General features: G+C 46.4%; 1 protein-coding gene across 3 annotated transcripts in view; it reads right to left on the bottom strand.

Annotated features, from left to right (window-relative positions):
* The window catches only part of CNBD2 (cyclic nucleotide binding domain containing 2), a 59674-nt gene that overhangs the window by 29682 nt on the left and 8464 nt on the right, over nt 1-21528 (bottom strand). For all 3 annotated transcript variants that reach the window (XM_079943754.1, XM_079943756.1, XM_079943755.1), the window contains exons 3-7: nt 13334-13471; nt 10651-10704; nt 5989-6152; nt 2249-2405; nt 1588-1739 (exon numbers count right to left, since the gene is read on the bottom strand). In XM_079943754.1, coding sequence (XP_079799880.1) covers nt 1588-1739; nt 2249-2405; nt 5989-6152; nt 10651-10704; nt 13334-13471 — 665 coding nt within the window. The remainder of the gene's footprint in view (nt 1-1587; nt 1740-2248; nt 2406-5988; nt 6153-10650; nt 10705-13333; nt 13472-21528) is intronic.

A 21528-nucleotide genomic window follows, 5' to 3' on the forward strand; every position in this document is an offset into this window, starting at 1 on the left:
CAACCTTGTTACCACTGAGCTACTCCCATTCCAAGGAGCACCCAAGAGTTCCTCACTTCAGCTCACTGGTTATCCTGTCCCCCAGCCCAGCAGTCCAGGCCCTACCTTTGGTTTGGGCAGCTCATTCCAACCCCTGTCTCCTCCAGCCTATTGGCTTCAAATCCTCAGCCCTGGGCCTGGGAATGGGGGAAGTCTGGACTCTCCTCTTTTGGCCTGTTTGTGCCCTGTGGTGAAAGGCCCACCCGGCAGTGACCACCCCTTCCGCGATCTTGAATCTCATACACCGCTGACCATGGGCTTCCCTTCCCTCGCAGGTGGCCCCGCGGGGCTGCCAACAAAAATCGTCTTAGATCTTCTCAGCTCCAACAGACTATGAGCTCTGAACTCGCGTGATTCAGGCCTCAACCTAGGCGAGGGAGCACCGAGTTCTGTCCAGGGCATCAAAGGGGAACAGGGTCAGTGCCATGCCCAAGGAGGAGAAGGGTCTGGAAACACAGGAGGAAAACAGGGCCACCACAGAAGGAGCACCTCCTGGGCCAAGACTGAGCCACGCACTTCCCACGATCACCTCATTTGATTCTTACAATGACCTCGGGAGAGAGGAATTGTTATCCCCATTTTACTGCGCAGGAGACTAAAGCCCAGAGAAGTGAAGTGACCTATCTAGGGTCCCATGGTGGATAAGCCTAAGAGTTGAGATTAGAACACGGTCCTATTTTTCTTCCACTGTATAAAAAAATGAACTGCCCCTCCCTTCAGAACCGAGTCCCTCCCTTTTCGGGCTGCAGCCCCTTCATGCAGATGGCTTTCTCTCAGTTCCAGCCCACCCCTCTGCTCAACACGCTTCTCTATGGCCCTGCAACCCTACAACCTGTATTCTCAGTGCCAGTGCAGATGCTCCATTTGATTTTCACTCTTTTCCTCAAGGCAAGTAACTAAAGATAATTAAATGAGCACCTGCATGCTCCTGGCACTGTGATAACACAGGGATGATGATGGTGAAAAAGGCAGGTCTGCCCTTGCCACTGAGCTGCTTACTGTCTGATGGCACAAATAAACTGTAAAGAAAGTATTATATGCTCAAGAATTACAGTTTGGATGGGGCTTTACAGAAACACGGGGTAGAAGCACTGAGGGGGCACCCTCTCTATTCTGGAGTGAGGGTAGGTGGGCTTCGTTAGTGAGGCGGGGTGGTGAAGCCCAGAGACTCTGAATCAGGCATTCTGGACACATCACCATCCTGAGCCTTGCTTCCCTCACTGTAAACTGGGGAGAAAAAGAGAAAGAACATCATGGGTTGAATGTGAGATTAGATATAACGGGTGGTACAAAGGGCTGAGCATCCTGCCTGGCCCAGCAAGTGCTCAATGCATGTTAGCTATCCTGTTGTTACTATCCCATAAGGAAGGGATATTTGAACTGTGACCTGAAGGTATGTTAGGAGTTTGCTAGATGGAGAAGTTGGGTGGGAGGTGGGTACCAAAGAGCATTTCAAGCAGAGAGAACAGCACCTAGTGTTCCCCACTGGGTCTAGGACAAAGGCACCTAATAGACACACAGGGGGAAGACGCTGGCTGGTGGAGTTACCTAAAAAATTCAAACCGATGCTGAGCATCCTTTTTAACTTCTTGGTCCAGTTTATTAGCAAGGAAATCCTCTCTGTCAACAACCAAGAACTCTGTTTCTTCCATACAGACCACGGTGGCCCTCCTCACTGAAGAAGTTAGAAAGCCCATTTCCTGTTGGGTAGACAGGGGCAAAGGCAAGTGAGAGGTCACCCCTGGCTTTCTGCCCGCAGCCCTGACCACCTCTTCCCTGCTTGCATCTCCCCTGAGAAATCTCTCCTCCCCAGACTGCAGGTTCCCTGGACCGTCCTGTGCCCCTGCTCACTCCCTGCTTCTATGGGCCCACGCCCCTCCCTCTTAATATGCTGCCTGTGGAAAAAGAGGCAACTGGCTTGACCAGGGCAGAGAAAGGAAGCTGGAGAGGCCTTGCTGAGGAGTCACTGCACCTCTAGGGGGTTGTAGAGGGAGCATACTCCTTAAACATCACAGACGAAGTGGTGGGACTTGGACATCACTGGCTCCAACTCGATCAGCATTTGACAGGTAAGGGCTCTGTGACCCACAACAGCGCAGTGACTGCACAGAGTGAAAGGCAGGGCTGGGCCTGGCCTAGAGGTTGTAGCAGGAGTCCTGTCACACCACGAACCCCACCCCAGGAACGCAGACCCGTCCCCCGTGCTTACCCCAAAAGAGCTGCCCTTTTGCAGCAACGTCGGGTGGGGGTCCAGGAAGGCACTGCTGCCATCTTCGTCCTCGGTCACGGCCACCGTGCCCAGGTAGATAAAATAAAAGCTGTTGGCCCTCTGGCCCTTCCTGATGATCACACGCCTGCGACCAAACCTGGGAAAAGACCATGGCCAGTTGACCTGGTAGCAACACAGAGTCTGGTCCCTAGGGGGAGGAGATCTGGACGGGCCGTGCTCTCTGCTCTGGAGTATGAAAGCACAGACTGGGACTAGAAGGGACCTCAGAACAGCCCAGCCCCATCCCCACCAAGCTTGACCCCTTCACTAACATTTGTCCAGCCGCCCACCTCCATTAGAGGAAGCTGCCGGAGAGCAGAGCCTTTGTCAGTCTGCTTAGGCAATGAACAGTTGTTGAATAAATGAATGAACAAATGCTGGAAGCAATGGATGAGTAGCTAAATGATATGAGCACTGGCTTTAGAGTCAGACCAGGATCCAAATCCTGGTTTTGCCCTTAGCTGTGGGACACTAGGCAACTCATATCCCCTCTCTGAGCCTCAGTTACTCTTGTCTGTAAAATGCAGATGAGCATACGTAGAAAGAGATGGATAAATGATCTTATTACGATCCCTAATAGCTCACTATCCAACTGGGAACCTTTAGGGCAAAGGTACCCAGGTTCAGAGCAAACTAACAGTTCTTAAGCTCAGAGGAGGATAGTTTCTGTATTTCAAATGCAAGTTCAAATCAAATCTCACTTCTTTTAGTATTTATTTACTTCATTCATTCAATAAGTTAGACAAATACCAATGGTGTCTAACAGGTGTAGTGATAAAAAATACAAATTTTGTTCTCAAAATTATGGTCAAATACAAGAAGTAAATAAGGTTTAAAAATGCTTTAAAAGAGGTAAGGCACAGGCTAATTCAGAAGCAGAGAGAAAGGGCACTTAAACCAGTTTAGGAAGGCCAGAGAAGGCCCTAGGATGGTGGCTAGAGTCATCCAGGTGGCCAGAGAGATGGAAGAGTGTCGTAGGCAGAGGGACCACCATGTCCAAAAGCATAGAGATGGCTGGAGGCCTGGCATATTCAAAGAAAGAACAGTAAGCTCCAACAGACAGGACAATGTACAAACCAGAGGCTTTATCAATAGAGGAAAGAGGCAACAGCCCAGATGACAGTGACTAGATGGGAGAAGGCAAGCATATTCAGCCAGGAAGTAACACTTCGGGGACGAGAGAGCACAGGCCAGCCTTCATTCCAGGGTAGACCCTCAGAGACCATAACCTACATTTTGGGAGTGAAGAGATATCTCATACAGCAGATACCTGTTGTTTTCTCTGCCAAGCACCTGGTCACCTTTTTCCACCAACTGCACCCTGATTTTACTTTGGGGGAAACACCTTTTCTTGACTCTTAGACAATCAGAACATCACTGACCCACTGGTGATTCAAGTGAGATCACCCTGGCTCAGAAAGAACTAATCCCAAGGCTCTGACTTGACCGGGAAGAGGTATTTTCTCCTTCCCAATGGACTGAACCTGGAAAGCTAGAAGTTTGGAGCTGTGGCTGTAGCAGCCAGCTTGCCACCATGAAGGGAGAGTCTCAGACAGAGACTCTCCTTTGCATTTGCATTTGCATAAGCTGCTTATGCAAACGAAGTGCCAAGAGATGGAGAGAGACAAGACACAAATGTGGGTCCTGGTGACACTGAGCCCCTGAATCCAGCTGAGCCTGAAGCTGGAGAACTATCCCAGGACTTTCAGATACATGAGCCACCAATGCATTCCCTTAGGCTGGGTTTTCTGTCGCTTGTGAGTGGAAGAATTCTATCTAATCTGCTAATTCCCAGTCCCAGAAATAGTAATCAGCAACTAGCGGAGGGCTTTAACAATTACCACATCCTGATGTTCACAAAAAGCCTGTAAAATTCATACTATTATCTTTATATCACTCATGGGGATACTAGGCTCAGAAAGGTTAAGTGGCTTGCCTGAGGTCACACAGCAGACGGGGCATTAAATTCCAGAGCTTCTAAGCCTGTGACTCTTTTTCTTTCTGTGACGCCATTCTGCCTGCTATAGAATCTTACTTTAAGACAGCAGTGGGGGCTTCCCTGGTGGCGCAGTGGTTGAGAGTCCGCCTGCCGATGCAGGGGACAGGGGTTCGTGCCCCGGTCCGGGAAGATCCCACATGCCGCAGAGCGGCTGGGCCCGTGAGCCATGGCCACTGAGCCTGCGCGTCCAGAGCCTGTGCTCCGCAACGGGAGAGGCCAAAAAAAAAAAAAAGACAGCAGTGACTCCCTCTCTTCTTTACTGGGCTAGAACAAAGCAGATGGTTCCCTCTGCCTGGAATGTCCCGTCTACACCTCCACTTGTCAAATCTACCTGTTCAAATGCCACCTCTTCTGTGAAACTCCCTTGGCCAAGCTAGCTGGAAGGTTACCTCCTCCTGGCTTATTACCTGTGAAACAGACCCTGCGTGGGTCATAAAGGGTCGTCTGTAATCCGTAGTTAGTTGTGGTTATGTCTTAGACTGTGACCACTATGAAGGAAGATAGGACACAAACCTATAGTGACCTTACATCTTAGATTTCAAGACAGGTCTTACCTCAAATATTCTGCTAGGCTGCCCCCCTGAGGCCACTGGAAATAACTATTTTCACATGTACCTCTTGGGCTTCTCTACTACAAGGGATTTACAAGGTCCCTTTTTGTGTGTGTCACGGACCAGTTGACAATCTGGTGAAGGTTTCACAGAACAATGTTTTAAATGTATAAAATAATATACATTAGAATTACAGTTAAGAAAAAACCAAGTTTGTGATATAGCAATATATGTGCCTCTTTATTAAGGCACTGAAAAACAAGAGCCAGCAGCAGATCTAATAACTACCATCATTTCAAAGACGTGATAAATATAAATTATCTTTTGAGAAATCTGCAGCAACTTGAATATGTCATAATACCTGTATTTTTTTATTTATAAAAAAAATTATACAGGGACTTCCCAGGTGGTCCAGTGGTTAAGAATCCCCCTCCCAATGCAGGGGATGCGGGTTCGATCCCTGGTCAGGGAACTAAGATCCCACATGCCACAGGGCAACTAAGCCCGCGTGCCACAACTAGAGGGAAGCCTGCACGCTGCAACGAAAGATCCTGCATGCCACAACTAAGACCTGACACAGCCAAATAAATAAATAGTATGCAGTGGTTTGTTACCTACATTCATGACTGAAGGAAATTATAAATTTCAGAGGTTAATGAAAATACAGATATAATATTTTTTCTCATCCAAGTTCACAGACTCTTGCCCTAGTTGTTCCTACCTGGATGTAGTACCTCATCTGTGATCCCTTCTGGCTTTTAGGGCCTGGATTTGAGTCTCGGCTCTGCTACTTATTTTCTGGGTGAACTAGGATGACTAATTTCCCCCCCCGAGCCTCAGTTTCCTTATCTGAAAAATGAGGGAATTAGACTAGATCCTTTCTGAGGTTCCAACCAGATCCTCTCCAGACTCAGTGACTCCTTAATTCTGGGTAGATTCTCAATGAATGGCTGAGACACAGTGGGCTGCAGTCATAACGGTGAGCACCAAGGTGAAGTGACAGAAGGTTTCTCACGGCTGACACCCCACAGAGGGGCTGGTAGACCCGCCGTGGCCTTTGCAGCCGGGCCCTTCTTGCCCTGCCCAGCCCAGCCCCAGCCCAGGGGCCAAGGGATGTGCCCCTCACTGACCGTTCAAAGCGCATGACCTTGGCCAGGAGCAGCTGCAGGGGCTCCGAGTAGTTCTGGTAACTATCCAGAACCTGCAGGAGGTTACAGAGGGACTGGATCTCGCGCTCTGTCCTCCAAGCGGGCTTCTTCTGCGTGATCTGAATGGCCCTTGGAGGGAAGTGCTCCTGGAAAGAGAGAGCCAAAGTGACACAGAGGGCCCAGCAGTTTCCCCCAGGGGCTAGCAGGCAACTCCCCACAGTCCTTCTTTCACACTTGCCCACTCCCCATACAATAGTGGCTGACATGTAATGAGTGCTTCCTGTGTGCCAGGCATCGGGATAGGCAACTTACACACGCCGTCTCATTGAATCTTTACCTAAAGAAGCGACGCACGATTATTATCCCCTTTGACAGATGACGACATTCAGGCAGGATTATTACCTAGATTTGTTACCTGCCAAGGCCTGTATCCCCAGCTACTGATCATACCACCTCTGCTGTTCATTGACCACGCCCCCAAGTCAATAGTGGGGCTCCCTGGGCTCCAAGGGCCCTTTGACACACTTCAATCAGGGGAGACCTCCCCTGCCTCAGCCTATACCTCAGCGTTCTCCGGGAGCCTAAGGAACAAAGAGAGCCTACAGAGACTCTTAGCTGACCCTCAGCAGCCAGGACTCGTGGACCAGGGGGCGGGCAGATCTACCCATTCGCTCACCACGCCTACCTGCCGGGGAAATGGCACCGTGAGTTGTTAACACCCCTCCCTGGCTGCCCGTTGCACTTAGGAGAAAATGTTAACTCCTACCACAGCCTGGGGCCCCACATGGTCTGACTCCCTACCTGCCTACTGCCCTCCAACCTTTCCTCCTGCCTCTCCCCTCATTCTCTAGCCTTCTACCCATCTCTTGCACATGCCAAGCTCACTTCTGTCTTTAGATCTTTGCTTGGGCTGTTTCCTCTGCCCAGAATGTTCTTCCCCTGGGTTTTCACATGGATATGGCTGCCGCCTCCTCCTCCTCATTCTGCTCTCAGCTCATATGGTGCCACATCCTCAGGGAGTTCCTTCTGCATCATCTGAGCTAAAATAGCAGGCCCCCTTCCCAGCACTCTGTGAGCTATGAATCATTCTCTTCAAAGCATTTAATACTTTCTGAAATGACCTTATTCTTTTTTGGTTAATGTGGATATTATCTGTCATTTCCCCACCCTACACACACACACACACACACACACACACACACACACACACACACACACACACACACACACACACACACACACACACACACACACACACGTGTAGAACTGCACTGTCCACTATGGCAGCCAACAGCCACATGTGGCTACTTAAATTTAAATTAAATTAGATAAAAAATAAGCCCCTCAGTCACACTAACGACAAGGGTTCAGTAGCTACATGTGTCTGCTGGCTACTGTTTTGGATAATGCAGACTACTAAACATTTCCATGGTCACAGAAAGTTCCATCGGACAAAGGTGTCTAGAATATAAGCTCCAATATAAACACGATAGTGGCCTTGTCTACCTTGTTTCCCACTCTAGAATAATGTCTCATCTGTAGTGGGCACTCAACAAAATACATATTTATGGAAGGAAGGAATGAACATCGGCAGTCTTACATAACAGTAACTGTCATAGAAGCAAAAGGAAAGTGGGACATGATGCAGAATTCTGATCTTCACAACAACAGACGGAAAGACAGTGTAGCACAGTGGTTAAAAGCACACAGGCTCTGCTGCCAGGTGCCTGGGTTTGAACTTTGTCCTGTGACTTCCCATTTGTGTGTCCTGGCACAAGTCTCTTCTCCCGGAGCCCCTGTTTCCCTACCTGATGATAACAGAAACGATACGTACACATAGCAGGGTTAATACGTGTCAAGGGCTTACAATGTGCATGGCACAGAGCAAGGGCTATGGAAGTGCTGGTCTTTTTTATGGTCTGAATCCAATCTTTCTCCTTTCTCTCTCTTACTATCAATAACCCATTAGGATTTCTATCATAGGGTCTATTTATGGCAAAACAGATGCCTCTGGCTTCTATGAACCAAACTTATTTTTCAGGCCCACTTAGGGCCCTAATTCCTCCAGGAAATCCTTCTAATCACCCCTAACCCTTGAGACTCCTTCTGTGGATTTCTACAAAAGTGACAGTTTGTTATTAACTTCCTGGGTAAGTTTCATCTCCTTAACTCCTAATTAGCTCCTTAAGGGAAGGTGCGAATGTTACACAACCTAGCACAGTCATCCTTGTCCTTCAGTAGCCACAAGGTGGGGAGGAAGGATTGGTTCCAAGACCCCTGCCAATACCAAAATCTGCAGATGCTCAAGTCCCTTATCTAAAATGCTGTAGCATTTGCATATCCTCCTGTATACTTTAAATCATCCCTAGATTACTTATAATACCTAACGCAATGTACATACTATGTAAATAGTTGCAAATACAATAACTAGTTGCTGTCTGCAAGCAGTATTCAAGTTTTGCTTTTTGGAACTTTCTGGAATTTTTCTTTTCTGAATATTTTCTATCCGTGGTCAGTTGAATCCACGGATGTGGAACCTGCAGATACAGACAGCTGTCTGTATTCCCCACCACCAGACACAGATCTAGGCCTACCTTAGGAGCTCATAAAAATATCTGGAATGGGGAAAAAGGAATAGTATTCAAACAGAGCCCTGCCTGTTTCTCACACACCATTTCTCAACGCTGTCACCCTCACTCACTTCAGGCCAGCCATCTCCTCATTGTGTTCATCTAGCATACAGGAAGGGTAAAGGAAAATAAGAGGGGCTGCCCATAATCCTACCACCCAGAACAAGCCATTTACATGAGGCATTCTTGTTTCCTGCCTTTTTCTTATGCATAAATAAAATTTTTGAAAATCACATAATACATGACTATTTTCCATTAAAAATCAGAACAATATATATAGTTAAAATCCCCTTGTACCATGTCACCAGTAACCCAGACCTGCTCTCCACCACCAGAGTTAACCATTTATATATATTATTATATACTTATACGTGTGCCCACAGAATATGTATAGAATTGTTTTATTTTTATTTGCATAAATGTTAGACTGCTGACATCGTTTATGCAACTTGCCTTTTTTTCACTCAATATTTTTTTTAAACCATGTTTTAGAAATGTACCCATTGTTTCCAATGTCTCACAAATGCTATAATAAATGAGTCTATGATTCTAAGCCTCTATAATTCTTAGGATTCTTTCTGAGAAGGTTAGCATTAGTAGACTATATGGAAGTTGAGTTTTCCAGTGTTGTCTGAGAGACAGCTTATATATGTATAAATGTGTGTGTGTGTGTGTGTGTATGTGTGTGTGTGTATCAGCTTGATCGAGACGTAATTCACATAACATAATGATTTCATCATTTAAAGTGCACAGATCAATTTTTAGTGTATTCACAGAGTAGTACATCACCACAGTGGGTTTTAGAACCTTTTAATCACCCTAGAAAGAAACCTGGTACCCATTCGCAGTCACTCAAAGGGCAGGTTTTTAAATCGGGTCTCTACTCTCCATCTCTGTGCTGGAGACAGAGCCAGTGATAACTCATTCAAAAGGCAGAGAGGCCTTGCCTATATGATGGACTTTTCCTCTGTACTCGCCTCTCTCCTTCTGTTGCTACGCACAGAATTGCCTCCATCTCCAGAGCTCTGTGGCTCTCAGAGAGACCCCTAGTTTCTCCTGTCTGAAGGGTGAAACTTGGGTAACCTTCAGGGCACAGTGTCAGACACTAGCTGGTCTCGAAAACTGAAGAAAACTCAGAATTTGGAGGACTTTACTGTGCTTCATATATAATGCGGCATGAGAAATTAGTATGCCCAGGGGAGGCAGTCAGCAGAAGCCACACCTTGGTTCCAAAGGAGAAGGAGGCAGCAGCGTGGCACAGGTGGTCCTGGTACCAGTTATAAAGCTCTGTTCGCCCTGCTTTTCCTAGAGAAAACCCAGCATGGCTGCTCCAGGCCAGGGTCAAGTCAGGTTTACATTGGTGAGAACTTCAGATCTTCCCTATAAATAAGGAAGCCCCTTTAAAATTTAAATTAAATTTTAAATTTTAATTTAATATCCAGGATTTGGTGGGGAGAAGCCAGGAAGATAATAATGCTTGAAATTCGGAGAACAAATCACACAGTGCAAATGACATGAAGGCATTCCCTTCTCAGAGTGGCCACCTGAGCACAGGTGAGAGACAGATGTGCCCAGCATCTATCAGAAAGTTTCGGGCAGAGCCAGAATTCAGACACAGGCCAGTGCTTTTCCCACCACCCTGATTATTTCTCTTCTGTCTGGGGCTCTCACATCCTCTCCTTTGCCTTCTACGGTTTTCCCACTGGTCCAAGCACAGGCGATCTCCCGTGCTGGTTCTGCTCAGCTATAAAGCAACAATGGGTTTGGGGGTTGGCTGGGTGGTGGTGGGGGGAAGGCTCACAGTCTTGGGATGCCAGAACTGAAAGGGATCACCAAGATCAGCTATTTTATAGGTGAGGAAACTAAGTGGCTAGCTCAGGGTGGCACACTGGGTTGGTGGCAGAACCTGGTCTGAACCCAGCTATCCTGATACCCAGCCCAGGGCTTCTTTCAGGCTATGATGCAAGAAAAAAAAAAAAATCCCAGCAGCAAGGTCAGAGCTGTCTATACATACCGACTCTCCAATGAAGTCCATAGTATCAAATGTGATTCGGCCTTGTTTCTTTTTCTGGGGGGAAAAAAAAGGAAGGGGGGCTGAGGAGAGGAAGGAGAATCAGCAAGACTGTTTCTAGAATTTTGCACTGAAACCCTTCTGTGTACCTGGGCCACTGTGGTAGGCAGGAAGCCTTGGGAAACCTCCTACCAGCTGGGCCTCTCATGTCCACCTCCGCTCAAAAGCCCCAGCTCCACACAAGACTTGGGCCCAGCATTGACAATGTATTATTATGGAGGCAGAGAAAGACAGGGGTGGGGAGAGGGAAAGGAGGATAAAGAGAAGAAGGATGGAGAGAGAAAAGGAAGAGAGAAAAGAAGCAAAAAAAAAAAAAAAGGAAAGTATAGAGAAAAGAAAGAGGGATAAAGAGGAAGGAACAAATAAAGCCAACCTTCATTAAGTGCCTATAATGAGCCAGGCATGGCTTATCGTTTTGTTTTTTTTTTGCGGTACGCGGGCCTCTCACTGTTGTGGCCTCTCCCGTTGCAGAGCACAGGCTCCGGACGCGCAGGTTCAGCGGCCATGGCTCACGGGCCCAGCCACTCCGCGGCATGTGCGATCCTCCCGGACCAGGGCACGAACCCGTGTCCCCTGCATCGGCAGGCGGACTCTCAACCACTGCGCCACCAGGGAAGCCCGGCATGGCTTATCTTATTCCATTTCATCATCAGGACAAAGCAGGTACTACTGAGCAGCTCCACTGAGGACCTGAAGTGGGTGAAGGAAGTTGCCCAAAAATCACACAGTGAGGAAATGGTCCTCATCTGAAGGATGGCCAGGAAGAAGAGGTCTTAGGGATGAACTAATTCAACCCTGTTTCCTACCAGATGCAGAGAGGATGTGGAAAGGGTAGAGAAAGGGGCAGAGAGAGAGGAAAAAGATATGTAGGGGGGAGTAGCAGGGGAGGAAAGGGACAAACAAGGCCCTGAACAGCATCCTGGGGCAAACCAGGACCCCCATTCATCTCTCTGGGCACACCTCACATCCTTCCCCAGAGCCCACTCGGTTCCCTGTCCCCTCCCTCCATTTATAGTTTATACATCCATGTGGTGCTTCTCAGAGAGGCCAATGAAAGAAAGACGTGATGTTCAGAAAGATCTGGATTCACATACTCCACTGAAAACCAGTCTACGGCTCTCTCTGCCCGACACTATGCCCCAACCCCCCGGCTCCCTGCCCGGAAGCCATATGACCCCCATAGGCTGTCCCTGAGAAGCTCTGCTCCGCTCAAGGCCATCCTGACAAAGCAGGATGTTGTTAGGTTTAGCCTCACACTCCCGTGATGACAAGCCTGACTCTGGTCTTCAGCTTCCAGCTGCCCAGGCACCAACCCAGGTCTCCTGGTAACCACAGACTCCTGGTCTCCAGGGCCCTTCGCTTCACCACTGCGTGACACCCTGAGTCAGAAGGTCCCTCCTGAGGTTACGAGGCTCCTGCTCCAACCCTTCTCATCTCACGGCCCAATAACAGGGCAGAATCTGGCTGCAGATTTGTTTGGTTTGGCCACCAAAATGCCTTAAAAATATATGAATTTGAATGTCTTTAGATGGGGCAAGCCCTTCCCCTCAAGCTGCCCCCAGGTGCCTACTCCCTGCTTCGTCTTAAACTCAGCCACATATACACAGTTACATTAGCTGCTGGTCCCTTAGAAACCAACCTAAGACACCTTCCTTTCCCCATCACCACCCCTCCACGCCCCTCTCCTTGGCTGCTAGGCTTCAGAAACCATTCTGGGAAATATTTTCGAGGCAATCGCTGGATGCAGTGGGGAGGCGCGGCTGGCACAATAGGAATCTGGGCAGGGTTTGTCTAGTTATTGGCTGGGGAAACTTTGGAGCCCTGGATAGTAATGAAGACACCCTTGGGGACCCAGAACAAGTTAACAGAAGGGTGATCAACTTTTCTGAGCCAAAAAGGGGCTCAGGATCTACCACTGGGATAAAATATTTGAAATTGGGACCTTCCAGAAAATCTAGAAAGCAAGGTCACCAGAGAGGCCCTGCAAATGTTCCCTTCTTGTCTAGGTGGGGGGGGACAGGAAAGAAGGCAGAGAAGATGAACAGTTGGTAGGTATTCGGGAAATCCTGGCTCCATTGTGGCTCCTGGATTTCTTCTGGCTGTTTTGATCACCCTTGGAATGGAGATGGCTTCTTCCCCACTCTTGATGTTTCTCTCTACGTGAAGGGAGTTGTACTAGCAGAACACTACTAGCCCCTCTCCTTTCACACTGGGAAGGAGTGACTTAAACTCTTTGGTGAATTTGGAAGGAGAAACCGGGCATGATCATCCCCTTCTCCATCCCTCCAAGCCCACATTCTGCTCTGCCCTTCCCTGCTGTGAGTGTAGGGCAGGAGACCCTGCTACTGCAGTGAATGCCTGCCTTGGTCCAGCACTGCCTGTGACTAGGGTCGTCGATAAGGCTGTCCAACTCTGGGATTTAGTATTAGGTAACCCTCTGGCTTAATGACACCCGTCAGCTTCTCCAATATAAGTTTTGTCATTAATAAAAGCGACAGCTCAGTCTCCCATCTGCTTTACCCTTTGTCTTCTCTCTCAGTTGATTCAGAACTTGGGCTGGGAAGTGAGGTGCTATTTATTCGACCCCTTTAAACTGTGTATAAACCTGCTAAGCCCAGCAGCTTACATCCCAGAAAGAGAAGATAGGGTGCTTTCTGTGAGCAGTCTCAATGATCTGATATTCCCGAAGTCCCCTGAGGCCTTGGCGGAACATTCTACACACTCGGTTCATCCTAATGATATCCATGGTGAGCTGGTACAGCCCCTGTGGAAACAAAACAAACAAGATCTGTGGAAACCATCTGTTTTCAACAGTCAACAGCAGGCTGGATAGTGTGAACAAGGTGAAATATAATAGGATTAAATGCAGTGTTGTTGCTGGAACCATAGTTACATCTTTAGGAAGTTTTCAAGCCTGTTGAAATCATATTGGTAGCTTGAAATTGGCCATGGTGGGAGTATTTATGCCACAGAAACTGGCAACTACTACAAATGGGGGCATATCCCTCCCCAGGAGCCTATTAAAGCATTCACCAGCACAGCTTTAGTTAACTGTGAAGTCCTTCACTTGGGTCCAGAAAATAATGTGCACAAGTAACGGCACGCCATGAGGGGTGATGTAAAGAGCCTGCATGATGGAATCAGATGCATCTGAGGGAAGAATGGGCAGAGAGATGCAACAATGCTGGCTTTGAAGGCAGAGAAAGGGCCATGAGTCAAGGAATGTGGTGGTCTGTAGAAGACAGAAAGTCAAGGAAATGAATTCTTCCCTCCACCCTCGAGAAAGGAACACAGCCCTGCTAACACCTGGATTTGAACCCGTGCCAGACTTCTAGCCTCCAGAAGATAATGTGTGTTTGTTTGTTTGTTTGTTTTAATTTATTTTTTGGCCATGCCGTGCAGCATGCAAGATATTAATTCCCCAACCAGGGATCGAACCTGTGTCCCCTGCACTGGAAGCACGGAGTCTCAACCACTGGACCATCAGAGAAGTCCCAATGTGTGCTGTTTTAAGCCACTAAATTGTGGTACAGCAGTCAAAAGAAAACTAATATAACACCTAATCCAAGATAAGCCATCCTATCTTTTCCCTGGGAATTTGGAATTGGAGCTGAGAACAAATCAGCCTCTCCATCCCAATATGAATTGAGGAGTAAGGGCAGTCACCCTCCACCTGCCAAGTAAATAGAAGGGACAGGGAAACAAGTTCAACACCAAAGAGACAAATCCAGAATGTAAAACAATCTACAAGTCAGCTAACCCAGTTTCTTCAAAAAGTCAGTTGCAAGGGCTTCCCTGGTGGTGCAGTGGTTAAGAATCCGCCTGCCAAAGCAGGGGACACAGGTTTGAGCCCTGGTCTGGGAAGATCCCACATGCCGCGGAGCAACTAAGCCTGTGCACCACAACTACTGAGCCTGAGCTCTAGAGCCCACGTGCCACAACTACTGAAGCCTGCACACCTAGAGCCCGTGCTCCGCCACAAGAGAAGCCATGGCAATGAGAAGCCCGCGTGCTGCAACGAAGAGTAGCCCCCACTCGCTGCAACTAGAGAAAGCCCGCGCACAGCAACGAAGACCCAACACAGCCAAAAATAAATAAGAAATAAATAAATAAATTTATTTAAAATAAAGGTCAGTTGCATGAGGAAAAAAACAAAGTGAGGGGGCTGTTCTAGACTAATACTCAAGAGACATACAAACAGGGCTTCCCTGGTGGCGCAGTTGTTGGGAATACACCTGCCAATGCAGGGGACATGGGTTTGAGCCCTAGTCTGGGAAGATCCCACATGCCGTGGAAAAACTAAGCCCGTGCACCACAACTAATGAGCCTGCACTCTAGAGCCCGCTAGCCACAACTACTGAGCCTGCACACCTAGAGCCTGTGCTCCACAAGAGAAGTCACCACAATGAGAAGCCCACGCACCACAATGAAGAGCAGCCCTCGCTCGCCGCAACTAGAGAAAGCCCACGCACAACAACAAAGACCCAATACAGCCAAATAAATAAATTTATTTTTAAAAAAAGAGAGACATGGGCTTCCCTGGTGGCGCAGTGGTTGAGAGTCCGCCTGCCGATGCAGGGGACACGGGTTCGTGCCCCAGTCTGGGAAGATCCTACATGCTGCGGAGCGGCTGGGCCCGTGAGCCATGGCCGCTGAGCCTGCGCGTCCAGAGCCTGTGCTCCGCAACGGGAGAGGCCACAAGAGTGAGAGGTCTGCATATCGCAAAAAAAAAAAAAAAAAGAGAGAGACATACAAACAAATGGAAAATATGAACCTTGATTGGCTCCTGGTTCATAATAACAAGCTGTAAAAGACGTTTTAGGGACAAATAAGAAAAATACATCAGGTAGAGTCACGGGACTGGACATGGCACTAGAGTGTGTCAATGGGGGTAAAGCTCACACAATTTTGAGTGGAAAAAAGGTGAAATGAGATGCCATTTATGACACCATTTTTTAAAATGTGCCGCATACTGCAGGTTCTTATGGATACACACAGATATAATAAAAATTTTAAAATATAGACAGGAAGGGTACCTATCAATCTCAGGAAAGTTGTTGCCAGTGAGGAGAAAGGGAGTGAGATGGTGAGGTGCTCTACCTGTAACTATAATATTTTTTAAAAATTACATATCTAAAGGAAATATGGGGAAAAGCTTTATTAATAAAATTAATATTTATTGAATACAATTTGCCATTATCAGGCTCTATTCTAAGCCTATTATATGTATTGACTTATTTAATCCTCAATAACAAATCAGTGCAGTAGGTACTGCTATCATCACCCTTTACAGAAGAGAAAACAGGCACAGCAAATCAAGTAACTTGCCTAATACTAATATTAGCCGCACGACTAATAGGTGATAGGGATTTAAACCCAGGAAGTCTGGCTCCAGAGTCCTTAAGTTTAACCTATTACTCTACCCTGATGCTGGGCCTTATTCTCTCTGACTCTCCTAATAGCAAGAAGGGTGAGTACAGAGCAGTCCTCAGGGGCTCAAAGTGTAGCCAATGCCAAGGGCAGAGTAGGCTACAGGGCAGGGGTCAGAATTCAGTCTTTCCTTTGTGACTCCAAAAGGTACAGGGTGGCCACGTTTATCCGAGGCCGCCTCCTCCACCTGCCTCTCCTTTCCTGAAAGTACCTGTTTGTTCAGTCTTCCACTATTCCCTCCCGGGGTCCTTGACACTCCTCACCAATTCCTTCTTCAGGATCTGCCAGGAATGGGACACCATATATCTCTTCATGGTTCCTGAGCTGGCAAATGGCACAACAGCCCCTTTGCTTTTCAAGGGTAGGACCACAAGTCTTTCCCCAAGAATCCAGTTATACTAGAAACAAAGTTTCCCTCAGTGGCAAGGTAAGAGCTCCTCTCCATTCCTTATCCCCAACCAACAGTGGCTGGAAGCCTCGTTCTAACAAATCTATTCTCAGAACCTCCTTATGTCACACTGGAAGAGTCTGGAAGGAAGAGAGGGCAGTGGGAAGTAACTGGAATCTGGGAATCTAACGTTTAGTGCACACTCAGAGGTATTATCTTAATTAATCCTCACAACTATTATAAGGTGAGGGACTTCACACCCACTCCCTGCATGCGGCTAAGGCTCAAAGTAGCTAAATGACTGCCAGAGTCACAGGGCCAGCTTAAAGAGAGTAGGAGGCTTCTGGGCTTGGCGTGAGGACATCCAAAACCTCAGCCTGGGGACCACTCTGAGGCTTCGAAATTGGAGATGAGCCTGGAGTGTAGGTGCCTGGCACTATCCTATAAACCTTGTTAAACCAGCAAATCAGGAACACTCAGCAAACTGGAAGTCCTCAACCAAACGGGGTACCAAGTGTTAAAAGGTATTTGGTGACTGGAACTCAAGGACTCTGAGGTCCTTCCAAAAGTGAAGCATATAGGTTATAAAGTACTTTTTTCTACTAGATCAAAGATGGCAGCTGAAAATCCCATCTTGCTCTTGTACTAGAATCCTCAGTGAAAAACTGTGATTTCAAGTTACCGCCTGATGTGCCATTCTTATCCAGCTAAGCCCCCCCAGACTGATAGCCAAGGAAGGGTACTGAATACAGTGAGGACAGCTGGACAGCTGGGAAGAAATATTCAGGCTCTAAATTGCTAAATTCAAAGGCCACCAGTCCTGGGATGAGACACTAATCACTTACAGAGGTGAGAAGAGATAGAACTGGTTTTTCCCCCCTTACCTGGAGAAAAGATGTAAAGAACTCAAGAAGAAACAGGAAGAAAACGTTTCAGAAAAAGAGAGTAAGAGAGAGAAGCAGTGTGGTTGCCTCCCCAACCCCAGACCTAGACTTGAGGAAGAAAATCTAAGAAGATCCCCTACTACAAATGTTTAGAGGGTTTCAGAGAGAAATGACTACTGGACATGGGGAAAGCCAAAGAGACAGTAGGACGTAGATATGGACAGGGGGGTGTCCCACCAGTCCCCTAAGTTGCCCCTGAGTTGCCTCAGGATCCAAGTGACATGGAGAGGACCAGGCTAATGAGGGGCATTAGAGGATGCCGGTAGGTAGAACAAAAACCTGATGGAACCTCAAAAGTAGACACTCCCAACTTCATCTGTCTCCAGCTGTGGTCGTCTCACTAGAATAAAGCTATAAAGATACATGAAGAAAGGGCAGGGCTTGTTCAGGGAGCATAAAATGTGGCTGGAAAGTGAGACGCCTAGGAGGTATGGCAGGAAGTGGGGTTAAACTGGCAGAGGCCACGAACCAGCCACCCATGGGCCAAACTGAGTTTGCAGACTGCTTTATTTGACCTACATGGTGTTTTGGTTAACATATTGTGAAAACTTAACTTCTTTATCTTTAGTTGGGGAATGGGCTCTTCAATTCACCAAAGTCCTCACCTCACACAACCGTGTTACCTGTGAGCATGTTACCTATTTGCAACCCCTGGTACAGGATCTATATGGCCTCTTTCAGGTCTAAAATCCTCTGACTATAATCAGGGGTTGCAAAATGGTAGTCTACAGGCCATATCTAGCCTGCTGGCAAGTTCTGACAGAGTTTTCAAAAAATTTTGAATTAGTTGTCAACACTTAAATACTGGGATTTTATGAGTCATTTTCTAGGAAAAAATAATTTACCAAAGTGACCCAAATAGAAAACATCTAATAGACTAATTTTCATAGGAGAAATAGAGAAAGTTGTAAAAGAGCTTTCTCACCACCACTACCACCAAAAAAGAAAAGAGTACCAGGTCCTGAAGTTTTCACAGGCAATGTCCAATAATCCTGATGTTTCTTAAACTATTCCAGAGCATAAGAAGAAGGAAAACTATCAAATTCTATTTATTAAGCAAGGAGAATACTGATACTTAAACCTGATAAAGGTAGCATGAAAAGAGAAAGCTAGAGATTCATTTCACTTACGAATATTGTTTTAAAAATCTTAAATAAAATATTAAGCTAATGAAATTCAATAGCACACTTTAAAATAGCATATCATTCCAGGAATGCAAGGATGGTCAATAGAGAATGCGTAAATATGATGTATCATGTTAGATGACTAAGGAGAAGAATCATCTGCTCTTCTTCATACATTAAAAACAATTTTTGAGAGAGGCACACACATTAACGAACATGTCATTCTTGTTGGCATTTGGGGCTCCAATGGGCTTAGCATGCCTCTGTTAGGGAGGAAGAAATTTTCCTCTTCTGTACCCTTTTAGGTTCTTCTGGCTGGTCTAAGAATTAAATTGACATGAGACAGATTAACAGGAGAAAATCAAACAAAAGTTTAATAACATGTATACTTGGGAGAGACCTGGGAAAACTGAGTAATTTGCCAAAATGGCCAAAATCCCCACCTTAAATTTCAGCTTCTTCAGCTAAAAACGAAAGAGCATGTCGGGGGTTGTGGTTTGGGACTTCAAAGGAGAGGAAGGCAATTCTACTTGGAGATAGAAAAAAACAAATATTTGGTAAACAAATGTTTCCTGGGTCATGCAGAGACAATGGGACACACAACGGACTCTGATCACTAAGGTCCTGCACGTTTCCCCCACCACACTCAGCTCATATTCTCTGCAGGTATCTCTGGCATTAGCTCTATTCCAGGCCCTTAATCTAAATTCTCTAGGTAGCTAAGGGGGAGGTAAAAAGAAAGACTTCTTGAGGTTTCTGTTTCTTAAAAATAATCAGGTTAAATTAATCTTAATGCCAAAGAGACGCATTTTGGGGTGGGAAATTTTGCTCCCCTACCCCTCAGGGCTGTCCCATTGGTTGAGGGCTGCTCCTAAGGGCATTCACTTGCCAGCATTTCTGGGCTGAGCAATCCAGTGGCAGAACAAGCCCTCTGGCAAAGGTGTTCAGAGTAGGAACCCATCGTGTCAATGAAGAAACGGCAAGTGCCGAGAAGACACAGAGGGTTCAAGTCAATAGAGAAGGCCTGGGACTGAGGTCTCAGGGGAAGAGAGCTGGCAGCGCTCTGAGTCCTCCAGAGAGGGTCATGCACCTTGAAGGCAGAACCAACAACACCTTCTGTTGAACACTGGGACTGTGATGTAAGGGCTGGCTCTGGGAGCCTCCATGGTACCACTGGCACCAAGGAGAAGCAGGGAATGGACCAGGGAAACACACAGACATGCCATCTTTGCAACTCTGCAGCTGCCAAGCTCCATCTGCCGGGAAGAGGAAAAAACTAAAACGATTCACTCACACAAAACCCTTGTCCTAAGGAGCTTCGCTAATGACCTTAAAGGACTTCCTGCCAGTCTGGAATTCTACTCTAGTGCCCTCTCCATGCAGAACTCCAACAAATAGCTTGACCAGGAAGAACTCACTTCACTTGAAGGGGAGTTATAGTAAAAAAATAAATAGCACCGGACCTATATAAATATATTACAGAAAAGTGGGAGGGGGGAGGCAGGGAACAAGGAAAACAAATATTAGATAAAAGGCACTCACCAAAAAAACCACAAAAATTAACATGAAACAGATGATAATCATGAACAGCAAAGGACTCAAAGGGCTTAATGAATTTTAAAGCAAGAGATCAAAGCAAGGATGCTATAGTTCAAAGAAGAGATGATGAAGCAACTGGAGGAGACGGCACTGGCAGAGCTCAGGAAAGAAAGTATTAAAAAAAAAACACCACCACCTCAGAAGTGAAGGTAATTTCAAAAACAGCAACAAGGATGTGAACCTTGCTGAATACAGAGGATAAGATTGCAAAAAGCAAGTGAAGGAACTGGAAATGAACAATTAAAAGGGAACCAAGAAATAATATAGCTAACAAGTATGGAGACACAGACGGCAAGAAAGTGGGAGGGTTAAGCACATGGGTTTCTTCAACTTTTATAGCTGTAAATCTTAAGATACCTTTTAAATCTGATAAACCTAGAAACAGATATCTAAGCACATTTAAAGATATAAAGGGAACTAACAATAATAATTAAAACTGGATATGAAAGGATGAAGAAAAGCAGAAGTATAACAATTATCTTTTTTTTTAAAGCTCAGTGTGAACTTTCTAATTTATTTTATTTATTTATTTACTTGTTTATTTATTTTGGTTGCATTGGGTCTTTGTTTCTGCGCGCGGGCATTCTCTAGTTGCGGCGAGCAGGCTACTCTTCGTTGTGGTGCACAGGCTTCTCATTGCGGTGGCTTCTCTTGTTGTGGAATGCAGGCTCTAGGGCACGCAGGCTTCAGTAGTTGTGACGTGCCGGCTCAGTAGTTGTGGCACACAGGCTTAGGTGCTCCGCGGCATGTGGGATCTTCCCAGACAAGGGATTGAACCCGTGTCCCCTGCACTGGCGGGTGGATTCTTAACCACTGCACCACCAGGGAAGTCCTAATTACTCTTTTTTTGACTTTTGAATTTTGTACTATCTATCTGTCTATCTATATGTGTATACATCTCACCTATTCAAATGACTGAATCAGTTTTTAAGTAATAAAACAAAATCAGTGCAGTACAATAAGGAACACAGAGCTACTGGTAGAGCACCACAGTAAAAACAGGTTCATTGAAACTGGGAACTAGGAGGGTTGCAGCTAAATAGAAATCAGTGAAAGGAGAAAAAGGCAAAAAGATGATGAAGTATCTAGGCTACTGAATTTACACTGGTTTATCAAGAATGAGACTTACTAATAATAAGAGTTAGTTACAAACATAATTACATACAGAGGGTTAGATTGAGCACCCTAGACCAGTTATCTTCTTCAGTTCATCAAAACATCAAAAGATAAAACAGACCTTCATCCCAAGATCAAACATATATGATAAAAAAGGTTATCAAAAAGAAGTTAATAGTAGAGACCAGAGCAAGCCTCTTAGACTTCATAATAAAAAATT

This window comes from Stenella coeruleoalba, assembly GCF_951394435.1.
Source record: "Stenella coeruleoalba genome assembly, chromosome: 15".
Lineage (NCBI taxonomy): Eukaryota > Metazoa > Chordata > Mammalia > Artiodactyla > Delphinidae > Stenella > Stenella coeruleoalba.